The sequence below is a fragment of the Leucoraja erinacea genome, chromosome 22, assembly GCF_028641065.1.
Source record: "Leucoraja erinacea ecotype New England chromosome 22, Leri_hhj_1, whole genome shotgun sequence".
Taxonomy (NCBI): domain Eukaryota; kingdom Metazoa; phylum Chordata; class Chondrichthyes; order Rajiformes; family Rajidae; genus Leucoraja; species Leucoraja erinaceus.
Genome location: NC_073398.1, coordinates 11,711,500 through 11,736,932, shown reverse-complemented (window position 1 = coordinate 11,736,932; position 25,433 = coordinate 11,711,500). Strand labels below are relative to the sequence as shown.

The following is a 25,433-nucleotide window of genomic DNA, read 5'->3' as shown; positions in this document are numbered from 1 at the left end:
TTTTCTTGTGCATCAGTGAATTGAACTCAAATACAGAGAACAGTACAGGGCCTGTCCCACTGGCACGTCATTTGCGCGTCAAATGGCACGTCATTTGCGCGCCATTTACACCATCTATGTGGGTAGCGTGCGCGGGATGGGCACATGGAATGGCGGGGAGGAGTGTTGAGTTGCACCCAGTATCGCGCAGCGCTCCAGGATTTCGTTCTGCACGACATCTTCGCATGCCACCGGCCTGTAGAGTAAATGACGGCCAAGTGGGACACCCTGGCGTGGCGCAACTTCTCACCTCCAACAGCAGCAGAAGCAGGCAAGCGATTGTCAAGCTCGGCCTGAGGCTCACGGCCGTTGCGGATCTGGATTCGGCCCCACTCCTACCCCCAGAGCGGGACCAAGACGATTGGAGATAGACACAAAATGCAGGAGTAACTCAGCGGGACTGGCAGCATCTCTGGAGAGAAGCAATTCATGAAGTTTCGGGTCGAGACCCTTCTTCAGACTGAAGAAGAATCGCGACCCGAAACATCACCCATTCCTTTCTCCTGAGATGCTGCCGGTCCCGCTGAGTTACTCCTGCATTTTGTGTCTATCTTCAAATGACGTCATGCGCTCTAGACGGCTGTGTGGATGCATGATGACGCACGCAACCGTCGCGCGTCAGTCACTACCGGCCTGTCGTGTAAATGACGGCCAAGTGGGACAGGCCCTTACAGTGCACGCACTGAACCACAATGTTTGTGCCAAACACGATGCGTAGTTAAACTGATCGGATCTGCCTGTACATAATCCGTATCCCTTTATTCCTTGCATTTCCATGTGCCTATCTAAAAGCCTCTTAAGCGTCACTATTGTATGTGCCATCACCATCCCAGGCATTCTCTGTATTAAACAAAAACAATGGAGGATAAGTTGAGGATTTGATTTTTAAGCTCCCGCAATTCTGTGATTTATAAATGGTTATAGACTGCAAGAGCAAGAAGGTAACAATCAACCTTTGATAAAACAGAAACTGTAGCTGCTGGAATTCTAAAATTGAAAGCTGAAAAGTTTAGAAAAACAGTTGGGTCAAGCAGCATCTAAAGGGAAAGAAACAGAATTCACATTATGGTACAATGACCTTTTCATCAGATCTGTTATATTAACTTAATTTCTCTCTTCAGTGATGCTGCCTTAGTACTGTGTAGTTCCATCTTTTTCTGCTTTTATAATTCTTGAATAAAGCAATGATTGGCTAGATGCTACATTTGAATAGTGAGGTGGGGGTGGTAATGTAGAGTTTTCAGGGGAGATGCAGGAGATTTGTGCGTTCTTTCAGGGATGAAGGCCATCTATAATAGAGCATGGAGAAACTGAGACAAAGGTAGTTGCAAAAGGATCTGATAGGGGTATTTATAATTCTAACGGTGTTGGTATTAATTTATTATTGTCACTTGTATTAAGATACAGTGAAATGCTTTGTTTGGGTACTAACCAGTCAATCTACAAGAGTATAATCAAGCCATCCAGACGTACAACAGGTAGTGCAAAGTGAAAAATACCAGAGTACAGAATATAGCGTTACAGTGTTACATTTATAGTAAAGAAAAAGTGCAAGATCTGCAATGATGTAGGTTGGAAGATCGGGACACTGGGGTCTGACTTCTGGGGAGATTGCTCAGTAGTCTGATAACAGTGGGGGGGAAATCTGGTGCTACAAGATTTCAAGCTTTTGTATCTTCTGCCTGACAGGAGAGGTGAGGAGGAGAGAAGAAGGAATGACGGTGGCGAAAACTGTCTTTGATTATGTTGGCTGCTTTCCTGAGGCAGCGTGAAGTGCAAGTGGAGAGAGATGGTTAAAAACAAACTATTTTAAGAAGAAGAGTCTCGACCCGAAACGTCACCCACTCCTTCTCTCCAGAGATGCTGCCTGTCCCGTTGATTTACTGCAGCATTTTGTGTGTACTGTTTTAAATATGTTTGCTACTGTCTTAAAGATTTGATTATTCAAAAATGTATATTATAAGATGCAAATAACAAGCAGAAATTGTATTTGGTAGTAAAATTAAATTTGAGGAAATTTTACATAGCATTGTTCTATATTTGTTTTTGTAGTTGATTCTCGTTTGTCAATTGGAATTAATTTGAAATATTTTGTGACCAGACGTGTTGGTTACAAGAAGTCAGCAGTTATCTGAAACAAAAATGGCAGCATTGTTCATCAAAGGATAATGTATACACTGTTCTAGGCAGAAGCTGACACGTCATGGGATTTTCTAAATAAATTTCAATTGGAAAAACTGAACTTTCCCGAAGCTGCGTGGTGGAAATTACTGTTTTGCTAACACTTACCAGTTGAATGGAAAGGTCATATAACTGGCAGTATTTTTTTCATGTTTAACAAAATTATATTTTGGACCTAGTAATCAGGGATACCCTAATGGTCGATAGACACAAAATGCTGGAGTAACTCAGCGGGTGTGGCAGCATCTCTGGAGAAAAGGAATGGGCGATGTTTCGGGTCGAGACCCTTCTTCAGACCTAAAGATACCCTAATGATGGGAACATGCATTATAAAGGGAAATAGGCAATTGGTAGGTATTTCTTGAGAATAACTCGATATCTGAGGTAGCAGCTGCAGAACGTAGTATAGTTAAAGTACAGGAACCGGATCTGCGACACAAAATGTCCTTGCCGAATATAATACCAAGTTGATCTCGTCTGCCTGCACGTGATCCCTATCCATCCATTCCCTGCATATTCAAGGGCTCTTTAATGTCACAATTATATCTGCTTTCACCATCGCCCCATGCCACGCGTTCTAGGGACTCACAACTCTTGATTTAAAAAAAAAAAACTTGCCCTGCGCAAAATGTATTTGTTGGTGGGTTGATTGAATGGGGAAAAATACAGCATGTAAGCAGGATTTTTGGCGCACCAAATTCATATGGAACATCGATTACCCATTCATCCTAGTTCTATTAATATTCCACGTTTGCATCCACTCCCGACCGACGCAGGGCAATTTACAGAAGCCAGTTAACCTATAAACTCGCACGTCGTTGGGATGTGGGAGAACAACCGAAGCACCCAGAGGAAACCCATGCTGTCACAGGAAGAAAGTACAACCTCCACACAGACACTAACCAAGGTCAGGATTGAACTCCAGGACTCTGTGCTGTGAGATACTGTAGCTGCCATACCAGCTGCACCACTGCTGAGCTGACAGTGTTGTCACTTTCAATGAACCATGGACGTGAAGCCAAAGATCTATCTGTACGTTAATGCTATTAGGATTCATGCCATTAGGCGTATACTTATTTTACTTTGTATCCAATCTCCATTCGTCCAGCACCACACTTGCTCGCCTAACACATTCAGCCTCATCCAAGCCTATTGCACTATGGAAATCTCAGTCAATATTGGGGAAGTTAACGTTACCCACTACGACAGCCTTGTTGCATTTACACATTTCTGTAATCTCTGCACATTTGTTCCTTTATCTTTCAATTGGCTATTGGGAGGCTTGTAGCATCATCCCATCAGAGTGATTGCATCTTTATATTTTTGAGCTGTACCCAAACCTATGGCACAATAATAATGAGGAAAATGTACAGTTACTGATGCTTTGAGATATTAATTTGTACATTTGGAGAAACAATGTTATATTTTACCAAAACGAAACGGTTTGCTTAAGCTGCATTTAACTTTGTTTTTTTCCAAAACCTCATACTTAAATTATGCAAACCACACTCGAAGATGGATTTTTTCCTTAACCTCCAGAGTCAGGAATTTGCCTCCTCCCCATTTTGTTCTCATTCTTTCCAGCTCTCATGCCAGTTTTTTTGTTGCATACATAGTATTTTTGTTTCATTTTCCTTGTGGGTTGGAGCTGGAGTACTGGCTTAAATTATTGCTGTGGTGGCAGTATACCTATGTTTTTCCAGTTGCTTTCAGTGACCAGACTCTGGCTGACCAGTAGTGATCAGTGTAAAGGCTTTTTGGTTATCATTTTTTTCATTTGCTACAAAGCATATTTTAATAAAAAGAATATAATTTTTAAGGCTAAGTTTCCATTGGAAGACCAATCCATGAGGGTAAAACTCTTTGGAATAGTGAATTTAAAAGAAACACATTTATTTTGGTTTATTTTTGCAAAGTGTATCGAGGTACAGTGAAAAGCTTTTTGTTGCATGCTACCCAATCAGCGAAAAGACTAAATGACTGCAATCAAGCCGCCCACAGATACAGAATAAAAGGTATAATATTTAGTGCAAGATGAAGTCCAGTAAATTCCAATTAAAGATAGTTCAAAGATCTCCAATGAGGTAGAGGGATGGTCAGGACTGCTCTCTAGTTTGTGAGTGAACCATTCGGTTCCCTGACAACAGCTGGGAAGAAATTGCCCGTGAATCTGGAGGTATACCTTTTCCAACTTCTGTACCGCTTGACTAATTGAAGAAGGGAGAAGATAGAATGACCGGGGTGAGATTGATCCTTGATTATGCTGGTGGCCTTGCTGAAGCAGCATGAAAATTAGTTGGGAAAAGGAGGTTGGTTTGCATGATAGTCTGGGCTACGTCCACAATGGTGCAATTTCTTGCAGTCTTGAATGGAGCTATTCACGAACTATGCTGTGATGCATCCTGATAAAATGCTTTCTATGCATTTGTAGAAGTTGTTGAGGGCTCCTTTGGCCATGCTGAACTTCCTAAGCCTTCAAAGTGTGCTTTCTTGGCCATTCCTTGGTGTAGCTGGTCCAGGACAAGTTGCTGGTGATATTTATTTCTAAGAAGTTGAAACTTCCAACCATCTCCACTTCGCTTCCCGAAGTCAATCACCTTTGTCTTGCTGACATTGAGGAGGAGATTGTTGTCATGACACTCAATCTCCTTCCTGCACTCTGTCTCGTCATTATTTGATGTCTGGCCCACTATGGTGGTGTCGTCTACGAATTTGGATTAGTATTTGACTGTACAGTTTTGAGTGTATAAGGACTATATAATGGGGCTGAGAATGCATTCTCGTGGTGCCAGTGTTGAGGATTATCGTAGAGGATAATTTGTCACCTATCTTCACTGATTGTGGTCTGCTGGTCAGGAAATTGTGGATCCAATTGCAGAGTGGAAACATAGTGGTAGATATGACCATATTAATTGACTTGAAATGAAATGACATATGCTGTATGGTTATTTCATGAGTTGCAAATAAAAGGGTGTGAAGAAGGGTCTGATCCAAAACATTATCTGTCCATTCCCTCTAGAAATGTTGCCTTACCTGTTAAGTTCCTCCTGCACTTTGTTTTGGTGGTTTTCAAAGATGCTTGAAGTATTTATTGTGGTTCCTAGCTATAACTTGTATTGCTACAACATTTGAACGGCTGGTCCTGGCCCACATTAAGTCCTCACTCCCATCCACCCTGGATCAGCATCAGTTTGCATATAGAGCTAATAGGTCAACGGAGGATGCCATCAACATAGCTCTACATTCTGCACTGACACATCTGGAGCGTACTGGCTCATATGTGAGGATGTTACTTGTAGATTTTAGTTCTGCATTTAATACCATCATCCCCAGCAGAATGGTGGACAAACTGTCTGATCTGGGTGTTAATGCAAACACATGCGGATGGATTAAGGACTTTTTAACAGACCGCCCACAGACTGTCAGGATGGGATCCAATTACTCCCCAGTCCTGACGCTCAGCACAGGAGCGCCACAAGGTTGTGTGCTGAGTCCTATCTTGTATACAATATATACTTATGACTGTATACCAACACACAGTACAAACAGGATCATCAAGTTTGCGGCCGACAAGGACTGTGGTGGAACTGATAAACAACAACGACGAGTCTGCTTACAGGGATGAAGTCCAAAAACTGACTGTTTGGTGTACCAAAACAACCTGGTACTCAACCCATCAAAGACAAAATAACTGGTCGTCGACTTCAGGAGGAAGAGGAGAGAGGAACCTGCTCCCTTATACATCAAAGGAGACATGGTGGAGAGAGTCACTGGCTTTAAGTTCCTGGGAATAAGCGGCTGTATTTCCTGAGGTCTCTGCGGAGAGCAAACGTCTCACAGCCGCTGCTGCTGTCCTTCTACCGATGCGTCGTGGAAAGTATCCTCTCCTATGGAATCCTGGTGTGGTTTGCTAGCTGTACTGTGGCTGAGAGGAGGGCACTGTGGGGAATTATAAAAACTGCACAGAGCATTACAAACGCTGAACTGCCCTCCTTGGATGATATATATTATAGGGCCCGATGCTTGCGCCGGGCCACAAATATCAAGCAGGGCACATCCCACCCTGCCAACCACCTTTTCACTCTGCTACCCTCTGGGAGGCGATTCAGGTCTCTGAAGGCTCGCACCGGTAGACTAAAAAATAGTTTCTACCCATGTGCGATAAAAGAGCTAAATTCCAACAGAGAACACTGGGGAAGCAAAATGTAATTCCAAGAAATGCCACCAAATTATTTTAAATTCTTTTTAAATACTTATTTATTATTTTACTAATAAGTGTACATATGTGTCAATGGTTGTCGTGTTTGTATTTTTTTTAACCGGAGGAGATGTAATGGAATTTCGTTGCACAATATTGTGCAATGACAATAAACGTATTCATTCATTCATACAAAAATCAAAGTTCTACTTCACTTTTAAATTTTAACCCTTTGAGGCTTTCCAGGTGGGGTTATGGTTGTTTGCCTCATTCATTTGCTGTTTGTTGCTAAGGATATACCATGTTGTTCATACGAGGTCTTTTATACCTACATAGGTAATATTAATTGAAGGAACCCCATATTTTAATTAGGAAAACAAGTATTGGATAACTCGTATCGTCCGGTTCAGAGTAGAGAAGACTTTTTAAAAATAAATTATGTTTGGTTTGTTTGTGCATCATGGATGGGGGGGAAGAGTATCAGTTGGAAGGCTTGTGTCAATTGGACAGGAATGCACAATATGTCAAAGGAATATGATATATTTAAGTGAGATTTGCCATGGTAGTGAATTTTCCAACTTTGTTGTCTCAAAATACTTTACAGATAAAAATATTTTCAAGGAATCATTGCTGTTCAAGATGAGGCAGCGAATTGGATGAGGAGAGCAGGTCTGTGCATGAATATGATGCACAAGATAATTTTGTTTAACCTTTAAAACATGCCTTAAAAGTGCAGTGCAGGTCTTGGGTTAAACATCACATCTAAAAGATGACCTTTCAGGCAGGCCAGTGCTTTTTTCATTGCTGCACTGGAGTAGGTCCTTGATATGTGTGGGTTCTACAAAGAGACTTGAACCTCTGGCCTTCCATCATAGAGGAAATAAAGGTTGATTCATATTTGTCACGTCAGTTGATCTTTTAAGTCAAATGTAAATGCTCTCGCTATGTGCTTATGAACCCCAGTTCTTTCCTTTTGCTGCACACTTCATGGCCGATATTCTTACATATTTAACTTATCCAGGTCATTTAGACTATTAAGCAGTTTACCTTTTAATGTAATATTTTTATTTTTGGTTGTTGGAGAGAGTTTGCAAGATTGGGAGACTTATGGGTCTGTCCCACTTGGGCCGTCATTTACGCGACAGGCTGGTAGTGACTGGCGCTCGACGGTCGTGCGCGTCATCATGCGTCCGCACAGCCATCTGAGCGTGTGACGTCATTTGAAGATAGACACAAAATGCAGGAGTAACTCAGCGGGACCGACAGCATCTCTGGAGAGAAGCAATCGATGATGTTTCGGATCGAGATTCTTCTTCAGTCTGAAGAAGGGGCTCGACCCGAAACATTACACATTGCTTCTCTCCAAAGATACTACCGGTCCTGCTGAATTACTCCTGCATTTTGTGTCTATCTCCAATTGTCATGGCCCCGCTCTGGAAGTAGGAGTGGAGGCGGATCCAGATCTGCAACGGCCGTGAGCCCCAGGCCGAGCTCGGCGATCGCTTGCCTGCTTCTGCTGCTGTTGGACGTGAGACGTTGTCCGTGAGACGCGAGACTTGGCCGTCATTTACACGCCAGGCCGTGCAGAACGAAATCCTGGAGCGCTGCGCGATATTGCGTGCAACTCCACACTCCTCCACGCCACTCCATGTGCCCGTCCTGCGCTTGTCACACACCACCAGGTCGCGTAAATGGTGCGCAAATGCGGCCAAGTGGGACAGGCTCTTTACTTTCTTAATATTGACTGGATCATGCAATGAGCTTGGATAAGGTGGAGTTGTTAAATGTGTCTAAAAAAGCTTCCTTAGTCAATATATCGAGAGGTCTTTCAGAGAGGACTTACGTCTGGACCACTTGTTCAGGAACAAGATAGGGCAAGTGACTGACTGAAGCACTTTGGGACAAACTACCATAATTCTATTAGTTTTTAAATAATTTTGGAAGATAGGACTAATGCGCAAGTTAAGGCCCTAAACTGGGGCAAGAACAATTTTGAAAGCAATTGTTGGGAACTTGCGGAAGGACATTGGATGAGACTGTTTGCAGGTGAACTTAAGTTGTAGTCATTTTGCCTCATCCATCCATCCACGACCACATCAATTCGGAGACCTCTGCGGCCCTCCCAGGTATGACTTTTACTCATCTATTCATCTCATCTACTGCATTTGGTGCTCCCGATGTGACCTTTTCATGAGTGATAAGTGGGCAACCGTTTTGCTGAACACTTGTGATCTCCTGGTGGCTAAGCATTTTAACTCCCCTTCCCATCTCCTTTCTGTCCCGGGCCGCCTCCTTTGATTGAGCGAGGCAGTATGCATATTGAGGAACAACATCTCTTATTCAGCTTGGGTAGCCTAGGTCCTAACTGTATGAATATTGAATTATCTAATTTTAGTTAACGATCCTACACCGCCCCCCCCCCCCCCCCCCCCCCCCCCTCCTTTCCAGAATACCCCACCTAGATACGTACCCATTTCTCTTGCTATCCTGCCTCCCCACCCCATCCACAAAATCAGTCTGAAGAAGGGTCCTGACCCGAAACGTCACCTATAATAACAATAATAATAATAATATCTTTTATAGTCATTACACATAAGCGCAACGAGATTTGGTATGCAGCTTCCATCCGATGTCATAACTTAAATAACTAATAAAATTTATATTTAGATACCCCGAGAACATGGTTTGTAAGAAGAACATTACAACAGTAAAATAGTCAAAACAGTTCAAACAGACTAAAGTGCAGATGTGTCTGTGCGACGTGACCATCCGAGGGAGACAGTCCATGGGGGCGGGGAACACTCAACAGGGCCGGTTCAGAGCCGCTATAGCTCTGGGAATGAAGCTGTTCCTGAGTCTGAAGGTTTGGGCGTAGAAGGCCTTGTAACGTCTGCCGGAGGGAAGTAGTTCAAACAGTCCATTACAAGGGTGTGAGGAGTCTTTATGGATGATGACGGCCTTCCTGAGGCACCGTGTGTGGTAGATGCTCCTGTGGTAAAGACTGGTCAGCAGCTGTTGGGGCAGACCAGTCGTTTTTAATGTTCTCAGGAAGAACAGTCGTTGCTGTGCCTTCTTGACCAGCGCAGCGCTGTTGGTGGACCATGTGAGGTCCTCTGAAATGTGAGTGCCCAAAAACTTAAAGCTGGACACTCTCTCCACACTGTCCCCGTAGATGGTAATTGGGGCGTATTCTCCATAATGTGACCTTCTGAAGTCAATAATCAGCTCCTTGGTCTTGGAGGTGTTTAGTGACAAGTTGTTACGCGCGCACCAGTCCGCCAGGTTCTGCACCTCCGCCCTGCATTTTGTTTCATCGCCGTTGGTGATCAGCCCAATCACTGTTGTGTCGTCTGCAAACTTGACGATGGTGTTGGTGTCGAATGCAGGAACACAGTCGTGTGTGAAGAGGGAGTAGAGCATGGGGCTCAGTACACAGCCCTTTGGTGTGCCGGTGCTCAGGGTGATAGTGGAGGACAGGTGCGGGCTCAGTCTCACTGCCTGCGGTCGTTCCGTCAGAAAATTCAGGATCCGATCGTATATCGGCGCGCTGAGGCCTAGCTGGTGGAGTTTGGTGGGGATGACCGTATTGAATGCAGCGCTATAGTCTATGAAGAGCATCCTCACGTACGTGCCCTGTCTTTCCAGGTGAGTCAGGGCAGCATGAAGAGCCAGAGAGATGGCCTCCTCTGTTGATCTATTTGCCCTGTATGCAAATTGATGAGAGTCCAGTGAGGCAGGGATGCTGGATTTGATGTGGGAGAGGACCAGCCTTTCAAAGCATTTCATGGGTATTGGAGTTTGGGTAACCAGGCAGTAGTCATTCAGGTTGGTGACTTTAGACTTTTTCGGCACCGGCACTATGATAGCTGTCTTCAGGCACTTGGGGACCGTTGCCAGAGATAGAGACAGGTTAAAGATCCTTGTGAATACCTCCGCCAGCTGTACAGCACGCTCCTTTAGTACCCTTCCCTGGGCTCCATCCGGGCCTGCAGCCTTGCGTGGATTGATCCTACACAGAGCGCACTGTACCTCCTCCTCAGTGATAAGGCCTGTCCCTCCGCCATGGCCGGGGTTATTCCACTCCTGGTCCTATCCATGTCATGCAGAGATGCTGCCTGACCCTGTGGGTTATTCCAGCTCTTTGTCTTTTTTAACCCATGTAGCCTCAGTGGACTGATCCTCCAGTATGTCACTGACATTCTCCCCGATTAGTAAAATAACTCCGTCACCTCTTTCATCTCCTTCTCCACCATGACTGAAATGTCAAAATCCTAGAACTTTGAGCTGCCACTCCAGTCTCACTTGGGTCTCCGTAATGGATGGTCACCCTCCATATTTTCAGGCCATTGTTCTCAATCAATAGTTTTAAGTTTTAAAGGAGAAAATTGAAAGAAATAATAGAAATTATGTTTTTGCACTAGTTGCAAATATCATGAGGTTTGTTTTCACGTCCTCAATGAAGATTTCAAAGGTCTTTTATTGTCACGTGTGTTAATTAAGGTACAATGATATGCGAATCACCATACAGGCATACGAAAAAAGAAAGCAAGAAGACACATAACTAATTAAAAGTTAACATAAACATCTACCGCAGTGGATTCCCCTCATTCCTCACTGTGATGGAAGGAAATGAAGTCCAATCTCTGTCCTCTTTATTCTCCCGCGGTCGGGGTGATATGAAGCTCTCGTGTCGGGGTGGTCGACGCTCCTCCAGCTTGGAGTTCTCTGAAGTCTGTCTCTAACCAGAGCCCACATGCTCCACAATGTTAGTCCACAGACACCCTGGTTGGAGAGGCCGCCAACTCGATGCTAGGCCACAGTGCGGACGGAGATATGATACTGAAAAAAATCGCATCTCTGTCGAGGTAAAAGATTAGAATACGTTTCCCCCAACTTCCCTCTCCTCGCCCACCCCTCCACATAAAACAAGCTAAAGAACAGTAAAAACATACATTTAACACATATTATTAAAACACAAAGAAGGACAGGACAGGACAGGACTGTTGGCGAGGCAGCCATTGCTGGCGTCACCCGGTGGATATGAACTGAACAACTCTCACAATTGGAGCATTTTCCTCTCAATAGTTTGGGGGGGAAAAGAATTTAGTCTGGTGTTTTGACTCGCTTAAAATAACCATGAAGCAGGGAACATCAAAAAGCAAGATAGGAGGTCTTATCAAGACAGTTTATTTCTTGGGATTGATATCGAGCAACATATTGGATTTATCTTTTCATCCGATTTACATTGTCAAAAACTTGATCTTTCATCTTGGACTCATCCAAATCAACCATTTATAAACAGCAGGGTATGTTAAATCTAATGTTCTTGTGTGTAGTTTTAGACGTACATTAATCAGATTCAAGTATCAATTATAGGAAGAGTCATAGTGTCATACAACGGAAATAGGCCCTTCACTACAACTGGTTCATGCTGATCAAGATGCCCCTTCTAAGATAGTTCAATTTACCTGCATTTGGCTCATATCCCATAAACTTTTTAAAATCATGAACCTGTCCAAATGTCTTTTTAAATGTTATTATTGTACCTGCCTCAACTACCTCTGGTAACTCGTTCTATATACTCTCCACTCTGTATGTGGTTGGGGGTGGGGGGGGTTGATTGGAGTTTGCATTGGTCTTATCAACAGAGTAAACAGGAACAGTAGCAGGCAAAATGGCCCTTTGAGCCAACTCTATAATCTGGGTAAGATTGTGCTTGATCTGCATTTCTTGACACTGCAGCGATACTGTTATATTTGAATTAAAGTAGACTGGGTACAAATTTGTTTGATGTCATGTGAAGCAAATCAAATTGGCTGGCATTTTTGACAATTGGGATGTTGGGAGAAAGCCAAGACGCATCTTCACGCAGCAGTTAATGGCTGTACATGGTTGCAAATGTATCAGTCTTCTATTTAGTTCCTTGTATCTAGAGCCAACCATCTATAAAAAATATATAAATTTTGCTCTTTTTTTCCTTTTTTTCATTTATTTTGCTCTGTTCTTGCAGTCCAGTGTAGCAGCTTTGCTGAGCTGGCACCTCATTACATTAGGTTAGTTCTATTCCGAGCATGTACTTCTGCATGTTGATCCTGGTTTGGTTCTGATATGTTGAGAGATATGCAGTCCGTGAGGTTATAGTCTGTGCTCTGCAGAGGCAGGTATCTAGTGAGGAACTTAATTTTAGTTTTTTGGTTTAGATGGTGTGGAAACAGGCCCTTTAGAGATGGTGTGGAAACAGGCCCTCCAAACCTGCATGTCTTTATGGGAGGAAATCGGAGCACTCAAAGAAAACCCATGTGTTCACAGAGAGAATGTACAAACTCTTCACAGACGGCACCCAAAGTCAGGATTGAACCTGGGTCTCTGTCGCTGTGAGGAAGCAGCTTTATTGCTAAATTTTGTTTGAAGAAAGTACTTCAATTTTCAAATGGCCAAAATATGACACCTTTTTAAAATCCAAAGATAGTCACCAAGTTCATAAATCTTTGGATTTTAAAAGTTGGATGCGAAGATGCTGACAATACTCATGTCATTTTCATAATTCTGAACCTGATTAGAAGAGAGCAAATGTATTATTGTTTCTTAGAATTGGAAAGATAGAAAATAAAGATTTTTGTTTTCTGAGAAGTTCTAGAACGCATTAATCATTGTGTAGTAACAGCACATGGCAAAGCATACGAATGGACTGAGCCAAATAATTATGCTAAAGTATTTGTTTTGCAAATCTAATCAAGTTTCTTTGAAGTATACTTTGAAAATGATTGGGAGAACTTATGAATGCAATATATGAATTTTCAAAAGGCATTATCCACAGTTTTCACATGCCTTTCAGGACATGCCAAAACACTATTATAACGAATGAAGCACCTGAGATGCCGTCATCATCGGCAGTCACTCAAAACCAGTTTGACTGTCCTTTCCTCTCCATAGGGTCATCTACTTGTGGGTCTGCAGATGTGGGCAGTGGAGACTGGCGGTGGTTGGTAGTCGTCGAGCCCCCTTCTCTCTCTCTCTCTCTCTCTCTCCATACGGTGCTGTCACTTTGTCTCTGCGACACAGCGTAGTTCCATTTCGTGACGTGCAGCTCCTTCCTGCACGGATTTCCTCCAGGAGCGCCTGTCCAGTGCAATGTGCTCCCCAGTTGCTTGATGTGATGTGGAATTTCTTCAGACTGTGCTTGATGTTGTCCTTGAAGCGTTTCTTTGGCCCGCCGGGGACTCGCCAATCTTCCTTCAATTGAGAGTACAGGATTTGTTTAGGGTGACGTGTGTTGGACATGCAGATGACATGGCCAGTCCATCGATGTTGGTGCTGCATTATTGTGGTGGGGATACTGGCCATGTTGGCTTCCTCCAAAATGCTGATCCTCAGAATCTTCCGTAAGGATCTTTGATGGTATTGTTCCAGGACTCTCAGGTGCCTGCAGTAGGTGGTCCATGACTCGGCTCCATACAACAGGGCTGAGAGGACAACGGCTCTGTAGACCAGCAGTTTTGTTTGAGCCTTTAGGTCTCGGTCTTTGAAGGGAAAAGTGCACTCCGGTAGACAAGCTGCATGGCAGCCATTTTGTACACAATATGTTACCATTAAGAGCTATATATATTTGTTGTTTGCAGTTTCTGAAGGTATTTGTTTAATTCAGTGCACCAGCTAAGCTGCTTGTTTTTGTAAATTTTATTTTCATGATCTATTCAAGTTAGCATCTACTGAGAATTTCAACACCGTAATCTAGAGCATGTTGAGACACTGCCCCTCAAGATGTTCCAGGATGTGATTTTAAAGCCCAAAGCTACAAATTGATACAAGTTTGAAGCATTGAAACATGTTTTTCACCTATTAGTAATGCACCTTAATGTTATTTGTTGCCTTTGAATCCACCTAGCAACTTTTTGTTTATTTTGTGATTGATAGAAAGATACAGCATGGAAACAGACTTTACGTTAAGTATAGATAATGTTATCCCACTTTCACATTCACTCCCTGAACACTAGGGGCAATTTAGAGGCCAATTAACCTCCTATCTTTGAGGAGTGGGGGAAACCCAGATACCCGGAGGAAACTGACGCAGTTGGAAAGTGTGAAATCTAGTTTTGAGCACGGCAACTCAACCTTGTAACCATACTTCATGTGCGCTTCTGAGGTCATTTAACAACTTACAACTTACCAACTCGAGCCTTTTCCTCGAGGCTCTTTCCCATGTATTAATTGGGTATCAGACCAATTTATATTTGATTCCATTCCATGCTTGAAATTGGCAGGTTAGGCAGCATATCTGGAGAATAGGAATAGGTGATGTTTCGTGTCGTGACCCTTCTTCAGATAGAGTCAGGTGAGAGTAAAACTAGAAGTATGAAAAGAACTATCAGAGCTGGCACCGTTGACCAAAAAACGTTGGGGTCCATTTTTGGCTCTGAAAGAGGTGTTAACGAAGCAACGCAAACAGTGGGTCCATCAGGACGACTGGGGTGGAGGAGGCACGTAGAGAGAGGGAATGCAGGGTCTACCTGAAATTGGACAAATCAATATTCATGCCACTGGGTTTTAAGCTACCCAAGTGAAATATGAGGTGCTGTTCCTCCAATTTGCATGTGGCCTCACTCTGACAGTGGAGGAGGCCCAGGACAGTCAGTATGGGAAGGGGAGTTAAAATACCTGGCTGCTTTCAAAAAGAATGATGTACCTGCACTCCTTGATCCCTCTACTCCACAACACTCCTGAGGGCCCACCATTCACTGTGAAATCATTAATTTTTAGTTTAAGGATTATAATCCTTGCCTTTAAGCATCTTTAGGAGTCAAGATTGTTGTCTTGCCGATTAAATCTAATCATTTGAAAGTTGTTAAAGCTCACAAATCATTTATCATTTTAGTATTTCTGTTGGAGATTGCTCCTGTATTAACATCATAGTCATTGTATTTCACTTTAATTTGGAGAAAGCTATTTGTTTTATTTCTTTCCCCACATTGTTCCTTTTACAATGCCTTTTTTTTTAATCATGGCAAATTCTTGAAGTTAATCATTGAAGTGCCAGGAGTTCATTGAAACTGCAGAGCGGCTTTTCACATGGAAACAACGTAGAATTAGTAATGAGCGTTTAGCAGTCTGGCAAGTGGTAATTTAACAGTTGTGGCGTGGAAATGGCACTGTGCCCATATGTGTCTTTTTACAATACTGCGCACAAAAATGTGACAAAGGGGTCAAATTTCACATTCCTTCAAAATAGTTGACAAGCACTTTATTGGGTTGATGACTAACGTAGTATCAACAACCAATATAAGAAAAGATAGCATATTGATGACGTTTCTGAAAATGGCATCAGAATACATAAATACATTTTGTGTAATGGTTGTTGCGTGGTGTCCACCAGTGACCTGGTTGGCACAGTAAGTACACATGTTTCTTATTCCTTTCTATGTTTATGAATACCACATGGAACAATAAAATTGCAAACACCATTTCCACTTAATTTACCTGATGCAATAGAATACTGCATCCATCTGAGTGGACACCGCATCGCGCGTTACACATCATACACACAAACGTATGTTGCGGTGGACACTTAAAAAAACTTTTGTTTTGGTGTCCCTGCCAAAACCAAGCATTTTCACCAAAGCGACCTAAACGGTACATCACTTTATGAATCTGAGCGACATCGATGGCCGATGATTCATCAGATCGTTTGATCGTTTGATTTGTAAAATGTCTCCGTAACGGTCGTTGCGGAGCTTCCCGAAGCTGACACAAAGGAATGAAGTTAGCGACTTGGTCTGTACAAAAGGTAAACAAGAGACAGTGTGCTGCCAAATTGAAGATTGGCTCAGTTTCTTAGTTTTGATGACCAATTTATGTCCTTTTTTTTTAATTTAAAAAAGTAGGGAAATATATCGAAAACGGTCGTTGCGTTTTTGACACCGCAATGTTTTTGATATATTAAATTGCAAAATAAGAAAAAAATAATTTACTAACCCAAAGTGCTACTACAGGTGCACAACCTTTTATCCGAAAGCCTTGGGACCAGACACTTGTCGGATTTCGGACATTTTCGGATTTCCGAATGGAAGATTTTTAGCGTAGATTAGGAAGGTAGCTCGGGCGGCTTGAAAAGTCTGGAGCGGCTGCCTACTCCCCGGAGACCGGGGAATCATTGTAAATCATTGCATAAATGTTAGTCAGTTAGTTTGGAGGGATTTTATGTGGTGGTGGGGGGGTGTAAAGGGGGGAAACTTTGATTCTTAGTCCCCTACCTGGTCGGCGACTCCCAACATCGCGGAGCTGGGGGCTCCGTCCGGACGCCCGCAGCCCCAGCTCCGCGAATGTTGGGAGTCGGCAGCCACAGCGCTCCAGAGCTTACCGCACTGCGACCCGGTAAGGCATTGCCCGCTCCCCGCTGGTATCCCAGCGCTGCGACGCCGCCGACTCCCAACATTCGATGAGCTGGGGCTGCGGGCGTCCGGCTGCGGGCAACGGTGGATTTGGAGCGCCTCGCAGCCAGGGGTAGAGTTGCCGGGGTCGGAGCTACAACCGGCGCCGCCCGCGGCCAGACGCCCGCAGCCCCAGCTGGGAGTTGGCGGCCACAGCGCTGCGGAGCTTACTGCATGGTGACCTGGTAAGGCATTGACCGCTCCCCGCCTCTCCGACCAGGTAGGGGACTACGAATTAAAGTTTACCCCTTCACCCCCCCCCCTTCACATAAAAGCCCTCCAAACTAACTGACTAACATTTAAGCAATGATTTACAGATGTTTAAGTGTCTCCCCGGTCTCCGGGGAGGAGGCAGCCGCTACAGTAGTACAGACCTGGGTTGACCGTGGGTCGTTTCGGGTCAAGTTTGGCGCCAAACGTGAGCTTTGGTGTACAGACGACATCCTGGAAAAAATGGCCGGTTTTCAGAGTTTTTCGGTTTCCGGAACTCCGGATAAAAGGTTGTGCACCTGTACCATAGGATACCTCTTTGGGTGTTTGAAAAGCATTAGAGGTTTGGAGCATCCGTGGTTTAACTTACGGACGTACCGACCCCGATAACGGACGATGTGACAATGGACACCAAGCACAACGACCGTTACGGGATCTTTATTGTATTACCTTTATGTTACTGTATTTTTCTCCTAGTCTAGATGAAGATATTTGCCTAGATCATTACCAAAATATGTATGAGGGTCCCTATGAAGTTTATTTATGAAATAAATATTCATGACTAAATGTGGCAGAGTTTTTAATGTCACATTTTTGGTGTTCTAAATGGTGGGGAAACAATGAAAATCTGTCTATTATGAAAAACATTTTTGACTTTCGGTCTTGAAGTTATCTAAGTTATATTTGCTATTTGTAAGGTTTCATATGATGGGTAGATTTTTGTTCAGAACAGTGTATTGGTGTAAAAAAGTAAATACTAATCTTTGTCAAAAACTCTTCAGTATTGTAAAAAGACACAAATAAGCACAGCAATAGAAGGAACCATTAGGCTGGTTCCAGCTCTCACATTAACCTTTGCTTGGTGCTTTTTGTGCAACCCAGTATGGTATTTATCATTTCTACAAAAAAAAATGCATGAATGAATTTGGATGGGAAGTATTCACAGGTGCAAAAACAGAAAATGTTGGAAATACTCAGCAGGTCAGGGAACATCGGTAAAATTGTGTTTTGCAGATATTGCCTGATATGGAGTGTCTCTATCCAGCATGCTGCCTTTACTTCCAGATTTGCGCTCGCCACACTCTCCTGCCTTTCTAGCTTTCTTACCCTCACAATCAGTCGGAAAAAGAGGTCCCACCCGAAACATCATGTTGTCCTGGGATGCTGCCTGACCCACTGAGTTACTCATTCACTTTTTTTGTAAACCAGCATCTGTAATTCCTCGTCTCCACATTTTTACAGATGGATACCCTTACAGAACTAGCCAGTGATGCGAATTGAAAAGTAAAGTTACCTGGAATTGAGTGCCAAATGCAGTGCACCTAGAGTTCTGATTGCCTGCCACTTTAATTCACCATCCCTCTCCCACTCTGACATTTTGTCTCTGTGGCCTCCTGCACTGTTTCAAGAAGGTGCAACCTTATCTTGTACTGGTCATGTTGCAGCTTTCTGGGCTCTATCAAATGTTCCAACTTTAGGTCACCCACTCTTTATCCCACTGCATCAGAACTGGCAACTCTATCCATCATTATGTTGGCTCTAGTTTTTCTTAATTGATTTGTGTAGTCTATAATTTATAGCTGATCCCATCTGCTATTCCTGTTGCTACACTAACTTATTTGATCTACCCCCATCAGATAGATGTTCTTTGTTCTAACCCTTCCCCCTCTAACATCTAACCTCTAACATCTTCCTTGCTACTGAAAACAAGCTTTTTTTCCTTTCCAGTACTGACAAAGGGGTGTTCTTGGTGAGGACGCATTACTCGGTCTTCTGTTCGTATGGTTATGAGATTTAAAATGAAAAATACTTGATTTGTACTTTTGAAGCATAATGCTACTTTACATTTCTGCAATGATTTTTACATTTAATCTTTGAAACACCAAATGCGATATTATCTTGAGATGTTAATATCCCTGATCCAACTTGGCACTGTGTTAATTATTCTTTTCTCTTCATGCAGAATTCGTCCACAACTGGCCAAAGAGAAGATAGAAGGATGCCATATTTGTACTTCAGTTATACCAGGAGAACCCCAAGTTGTTCTTGGAAAAGATAAAGCATTTACTTTTGACTTTGTTTATGACATGGACACTCAGCAAGAAGAGATCTATCTGAAGTGTGTAGAACAGCTTATTGATGGCTGCTTGGAAGGTTATAATGCCACAGTTCTAGCCTATGGGCAAGTGAGTGTCATATTTACATTAGTTATTTTTTACTGTTGTCCAGAATAATGCTGATACTGGCACTAAGTTCAATGCAACTGTTTCTTGGCATCGGTGAGCAATATTACTCTAGAGCATTGATGCTCAATCAGCTTTTTGCCTTGACATATCAGTTAACTTGCAAAGCAGTAATTACCTGCTTCATGGTGAGTTGTAGAGTTTGCAGCATTGCATCATATTAGCATCATTCCACTGAATAGTTTGAGAACTTAAAATATGTTGACTATTTTGATTTTAGGTGAGTTTACAAATATTAGAATAAAGCCAACTCCAATGCAAATGCGCACTAATAACCCTTATTTTTGTGTGTAATGTTGAATATCTTGTGGATAACCAATATCATAAAATAAAATGAAAATGGTCATCTTTTACAGACAGGATCAGGGAAAACGTACACAATGGGGACTGGATTTGATGTTAACATCACTGATGGTGAGCTTGGTATAATTCCACGTGCTATCAAACACCTTTACTATGGTATAGAGGAGAAAAAGCGTGCTGCTATTGAACAAGGGCTACCACCACCAGAGTTTAAAGTCAATGTGCAGTTTCTTGAGGTGTGTATCTTAGTAATTGAGGATAGGATCTGCTCTTCATTGTTGTTACCTTTAATAAGGCTAAATGTTAACATTTAATTAAGGTTTATATACTACAAATTTGTTTCAGATTTCTTATATCCTCTAAACTTTTCCTATCCATGTACCTGTCCAAATGTCTTTTAAATGTTGTTATAGTTCCTGCCTTAACTACTTCGTCTGGGAACTCATTCCATATACTCACCACCTTGCGTGTGAAACAGTTAAGGATGGGGTTCCAATTTTACCCCCTCACACCTTAAACTTAGTTCTTGATTCCCCAACTATGGATTAAAAGACTGCATCCACATATCTATTCCCCTCATGATTCTATTTATTGGAATGCAGCGGGCTGAGGGGTGATGTTATAGAGATGTTTTAAGTCCTAGTCTGTCCAAATTCTCCCTATAGCTCAGGCTCACAGGTTCTGGCAAAATCCTCGTAAATCTTCTCAACATTGTTTCTTGTTTACTTGTGGACACGGCCCTTTTGGCACACTGTGTCCACGACATCCTTCAACTAATCCCACACCAATTCAATTTTATTCTCACCAAATTCACATCAACTCCCCACATTCTACCACCAACCTACACACCAGGTATAATTACAACAGCCAATTAACCGACCAAACTGCAGGTTCTTGGGACATGAGAGGAAACTGGAGCACCTCTAGGAAACCCACGTGGTCACGGAAAACTCCGCACAGGGAAGCTACCTGGGGAGGCAGTGGTTTGAGTGGGAAGCGAAACCCAAGCATTTGCAGATGGAGCGATCTCTGTGGAAGGCAGAAGGGGTGGGGATGTGACTAGTGGTGGGATCACGTCGAAGGTGGTGGAAATTTCAGAGACTAATGTTTTGGATGCAGAGGCTGATAGGGTGAAAGGTAAGGACGAGGGGAACACTAACCTTGTTCCATCTGGGCAGAGAGGGAGCGAGAGCAGAACCACAGGACACAGAAAACACGGGTGAGGGATCCATCTATGACAGCAGGGAGAAAACATCTTTACTAAAGAAAGAGGACATCTCGGATGTCCTAGAATAGAAAGCCTCATCTTGGGAGCAGATGCAGGAGAGACGGCGAAACTGAGAGTAAAGGAAAGCATCTTTGCAAGAGGCAGGGTGGGAGGTGCAGTCCAGATAACTCTGAGTCGGAGGGTTTGTAGTAGATGCCAGTCAATAGTCTGTCTCCTGTGATGGAAAGTGATTAAGAAAGGGAAGTGAGGTGTCTGAGATATTTGAAGTGCATTTGGAGCAGGGTGGAAGTTAGTGGTAAAGTTACTGAAATCAACAAATTCTGCATGGGTGTAGGAGATGCAGTCGTTGTCTAGCAGAGAAAGAGTTGGGAGATGGACTATAAGGAAGGCTATCTACATTTACAAAAGTATTTTGATCAACAAGGAAAGTGGGCCAAGCGATAGGAGATGGACTTGAACGCGCTAAAATGTGAAGTGATGCAAGTTGGTCAATCAAATCGGGGCAGGACTTTCACAGGGTTCTGGAGAGTGTGTAGAGCAGAGACCCAGGCTACTGGTACAGAGTTCCTTGTGAATGGCACATAGATAGGGTGTCGAAGAACGTGTTCGGCATACCTGTCTTAATTGATGAGGCTAGTGAGTATAGGAGTGGTACATTACACTACATCCGTGTAAAATATTAGTGAATCTACGGAGAGGCATACCACACGAAAACAGGCCATTTTGGCCCAAATCATCCATGCCAACCCAAATGCCCCATCTTAGCTATCCCCATTTTCCCACATGTGGTCCATATCCCTCTAAATCTCTTATCCATATACACTGCAAAGCGTCTTTTAAATATTGTTATTGCAATTGGATTTTTTTTTAGCAGCTCTGATCGCCTTACTATAGGAAAGCTGCCTTTAAGCTAGAAAACGTGCAAAAAACATTCACCTGAATATGGACTCGGGCATGAGTTATAAAGAGAAGCTGGATAAACTGGGAGCCTTTTTTACCAGGAGCTTATGAGGCTGAGGAGAGACTTTATAGAGGACACAATCATGAGAAGCATAGATCAGGTGAATGGTCACAGCCTTTTTCCTGGGGCAGAGGAGTCCATGATTAGAGGGTATAGGTTTAAGGTGAGGTGAGACAGATTTAAGAGGCCTGACGGGCAATTTGTTCATGTGATATGAGGTGTGTATATATGGAATGAACTGCAAGCTACAGTGGCGACAATAAAAGACATTTAGGCAAGTACATGGATAGGAAAAGTTTAAAGAAATGTGGGCCAAATGCAGATTATTCAGTTCGCTCAGTTATAAAACTTGGCCAATTTCATGCTATGTGCATTACTATGTCAAAATTTAAAAGAAGTACCAAACAGCTAAAATCCCATAGTCAAAGATAACAATGAAGTTAGCAAAAGAATTGGATACTAACATGGTAAACCATATGTGGTAGGCATGTGGATATTTTTTAAACTGGATTTCTTTGGTTATTGGTTTACTTTTTATCTTAAATTATAATCAAGTAAAGATTTATTTTATTACTTGCACCCCTTGTCTTGTGTTAGTCTTCCTAGTTTAAATATTTGTGTATCTTAATTCACCTGCTGGAGCACAGACATATGCACAAAATGGTAGCTGTGATTTATTTTTTTAAATTACTTAATAAACACATTGTAACATTTTTTTTCATTTCTTCAAGCTTTATAATGAAGACATTCTTGATCTCTTTGATTCCCTTCGTGACCTTGAGGCAAGCCACAAAAAGTCAAACATTAAAATCCACGAAGATGCAAATGGAGGAATTTACACTGTTGGAGTAACAACACGTATGATAAACACAGAAGCAGAGGTGAGGTTGCGTTGAAAATCCAAAACATCGCGAGAAGCCAAAAATGGTGCCTCGGGGTGGTTGGGAGAAGTGGATCTTGTGTAATGTGAACCAAGCTTCAAAAATGGAAATTACTTAAATTGTTGTGTCCAAGTTAATATGTTGAACAGAAACAAATGGAATATGTTTTAAAAACACAGTAATGGAGCATTTAGTTATGCATTTCAGATTTGTCTTTCAGTGGTAAACTGGTGAAGAGAAGCACCATTTCCTCTTTTTGTGTGTATCATTCAATGATAATTAGTTGTATAAAACAATGCCCAGAATACAATTTAAAAAAATAAATAAATAACATGAAAACATTTTTAGAACTTTATCCCTGTTTTTTTTTTTTGGCCAATTCTTTGGAATTAAAATGCCTATCAATTAACTGGGTTGTCTTGATTTTTGAAGGTTCTTGCAGTGCTGTGTTTATCTTGTTTCTCAAATTACTTCCATATAATTGAACTTCAAATCTACTGCAAAATAATTCACACTGTCTCCTGGCACTGACTGGAAAGTAATGGTGAAAGGAAGGCAGGCTGACTTATTTTGCTGTTGTCTCTGAATAATGAAACTAATTGTAATGCTTCATTTGGTTTCATTTCACTGCAGTTGGTGAAACCTGCAAACTCAGCATTGACAATGGATTGAGTTTAATGGGTCAGTCTTTCCCATATGGTGTGTGGTCATGCAGCATGGAAATGGGTCCTTTGGGCCAACTTGCCTATGCCAACCAAGATGCCCCATCTACACTGGCCCCACCTGTTCACGTTTGGCCAATATCCCTCTAAACCTTTCCTTTACCAGTACCTGTCCAAGTGTCTTTGAAACTCAACTTGGCTGAGAACTGGCAAAAACAATTGTTGCACAAAGACCCATTCATCCCATCCTTCTGCAAATGAGCAATTTTGTAAATTGAACAGAGACTGCACCTATATTTGGAATAAACAGCCACTTGGCTAAATTGTGCAAATCTTAGATGGTGTTGAGGCTGGTGTCATAAGCTAATATATTCTGCTTTAAGGTAACGTTGCCGGAGGAGATAGTATTTAAGTTAATGTTGTTTAATACTCAGGATGGAGATCAACTACAGAAATGGGCAGAGAAATGACAGATAGAGTTTACTTCGAACAAGTGTGAAGTGTACTTTGGGTGGTCGAATGTAAGGAGAAGGTAATTGGTTGATGGCAGTCTCCTTTACATCATTGATTTGCAGAAAGATCTTCCTGAAAGTGGATACTTGTGGGAAAGAAGGCATATGGTATGTTTGTCTTCATAGGTTGGGGCATTGAGTATACAAGTCAGGAAGTCATGATGCAGCTCAATAAGACTTCGGTTAGATTGGGTTTGGAGTATCACGTGCAGTGCTAGGCCTGTTCCTGTACTGTACATTTCTATGTTCTAATATTAATGAGTTATGGATAAACAGTTCTACCAATTTTAATGATGGTTAGTTTCTTAATGTTTTGAAACCACGTTTGTTCTCTTTTAGAACAAGGAATTTCAGTTTTTAAATGGCCGTTTTCGTTGCACATGTCGGTATATGTGATTTTATAATATAAAGAAACTATCACAATGAAATATTAATCGTTTGTTTCAAATTGTTTTTCTATTCAAAGTAATGAGGTTTGGGTTTCATTTTATGCTAACAGCTGGGGAACGGAGAAGATGATTACTCAAATGAACATTTGCTGTGTATACAATTTTAGAACTTTAGTTCGTCAACATTTGTGATTTGGTGAATCCAGTTTAGGATTTTTAAAATGTAATCAAGTTACACTATTACTTTATCAAACAAAATGGCCAAAGTAGCAAATTAACCTGATGTCACTGAAATTGAAATTGAAGAGGGACATAAATGAACAATCATGTTATAAGTAAACTACCCAGCACTTTTGTAAAAGATTGAGAATATGAAAAAATATACCTCACTGTTGTTGATTTTTGCAATGCTATTTGAATATGACACGTGTAACAAATATTCATTTGTGTGTTGCACAGTATGTATTATAATAGATTAAATGTTTTAAGACCTATGGTACCATTGGAAGTTATAACTTCTGAAATCATAACTCCTCTGTATTTTTGATGGTGAATTTGGGTATGCTGTTACTGTGCTGCATATTACTCAAACATGTTTGACCTAGTATTTAAAATTCTTGGTTGTAAAACATGTAGCATTTATTCAATACTGCGAGCAATTGCAATATTAGCAAGTAGTCCAAATAGTAGGCCTTTGACGTTTTTCAGACCTAAAATCTTATCGAACAAGTGAGAACCAGTTGAATCTTTTGATATTTGTTAGCAGTACAATCCCTTAGCTTTCAATTAATTGATTAATTGAGCTGTGTTGCTGAGTGCACTAGAAAGGAACTATCGTGAAAGATAGTGATATTCCATAATTATTCCTTAATTACAAATATAAATGAAATATCACTTTATTTTCAGTAAAACTATCATGATCAGAGCATTGAATAAATTGTTTGTAGGCTGGTGATCTGATATATTTTCTCAATTGTTTTGTAGATGTTGCAGTGTCTAAAGCTGGGAGCTCTTTCTCGCACAACTGCCAGCACGCAGATGAATGTTCAGAGTTCTCGCTCTCATGCTATTTTTACAATACATATATGCCAGATGCGTGTCTGCATCAAGATGGATAATGTAAGTGTTAAACATCTGAAATTTAAATTGGTAATATGATTAAAGATATTGCCATTTGATTCTACTTTATTTTCCTTCCATAA

General features: G+C 41.9%; 2 protein-coding genes across 5 annotated transcripts in view; both read left to right on the top strand.

The window, feature by feature from the left end:
* Positions 1–2,985, top strand: part of LOC129707999 (ATP-binding cassette sub-family D member 2-like) — a 72,592-nt gene extending 69,607 nt beyond the window's left edge. Inside the window, exon 11 of the transcript XR_008725262.1 lies at positions 1,729–2,985. The gene's annotated coding sequence lies outside the window, so the exon portion shown is untranslated. The remainder of the gene's footprint in view (positions 1–1,728) is intronic.
* Positions 1–25,433, top strand: part of kif21a (kinesin family member 21A) — a 112,510-nt gene that overhangs the window by 14,361 nt on the left and 72,716 nt on the right. For 3 of the 4 annotated variants that reach the window (XM_055653544.1, XM_055653545.1, XM_055653543.1), the window contains exons 2-5: positions 19,016–19,238; positions 19,652–19,834; positions 22,519–22,668; positions 25,216–25,350. In XM_055653544.1, the coding sequence (XP_055509519.1) occupies positions 19,016–19,238; positions 19,652–19,834; positions 22,519–22,668; positions 25,216–25,350 (691 nt within the window). Of the gene's footprint in view, positions 1–19,015; positions 19,239–19,651; positions 19,835–22,518; positions 22,669–25,215; positions 25,351–25,433 lie in introns of those variants that run through there. The other variant, XM_055653546.1, reaches the window with a different exon arrangement.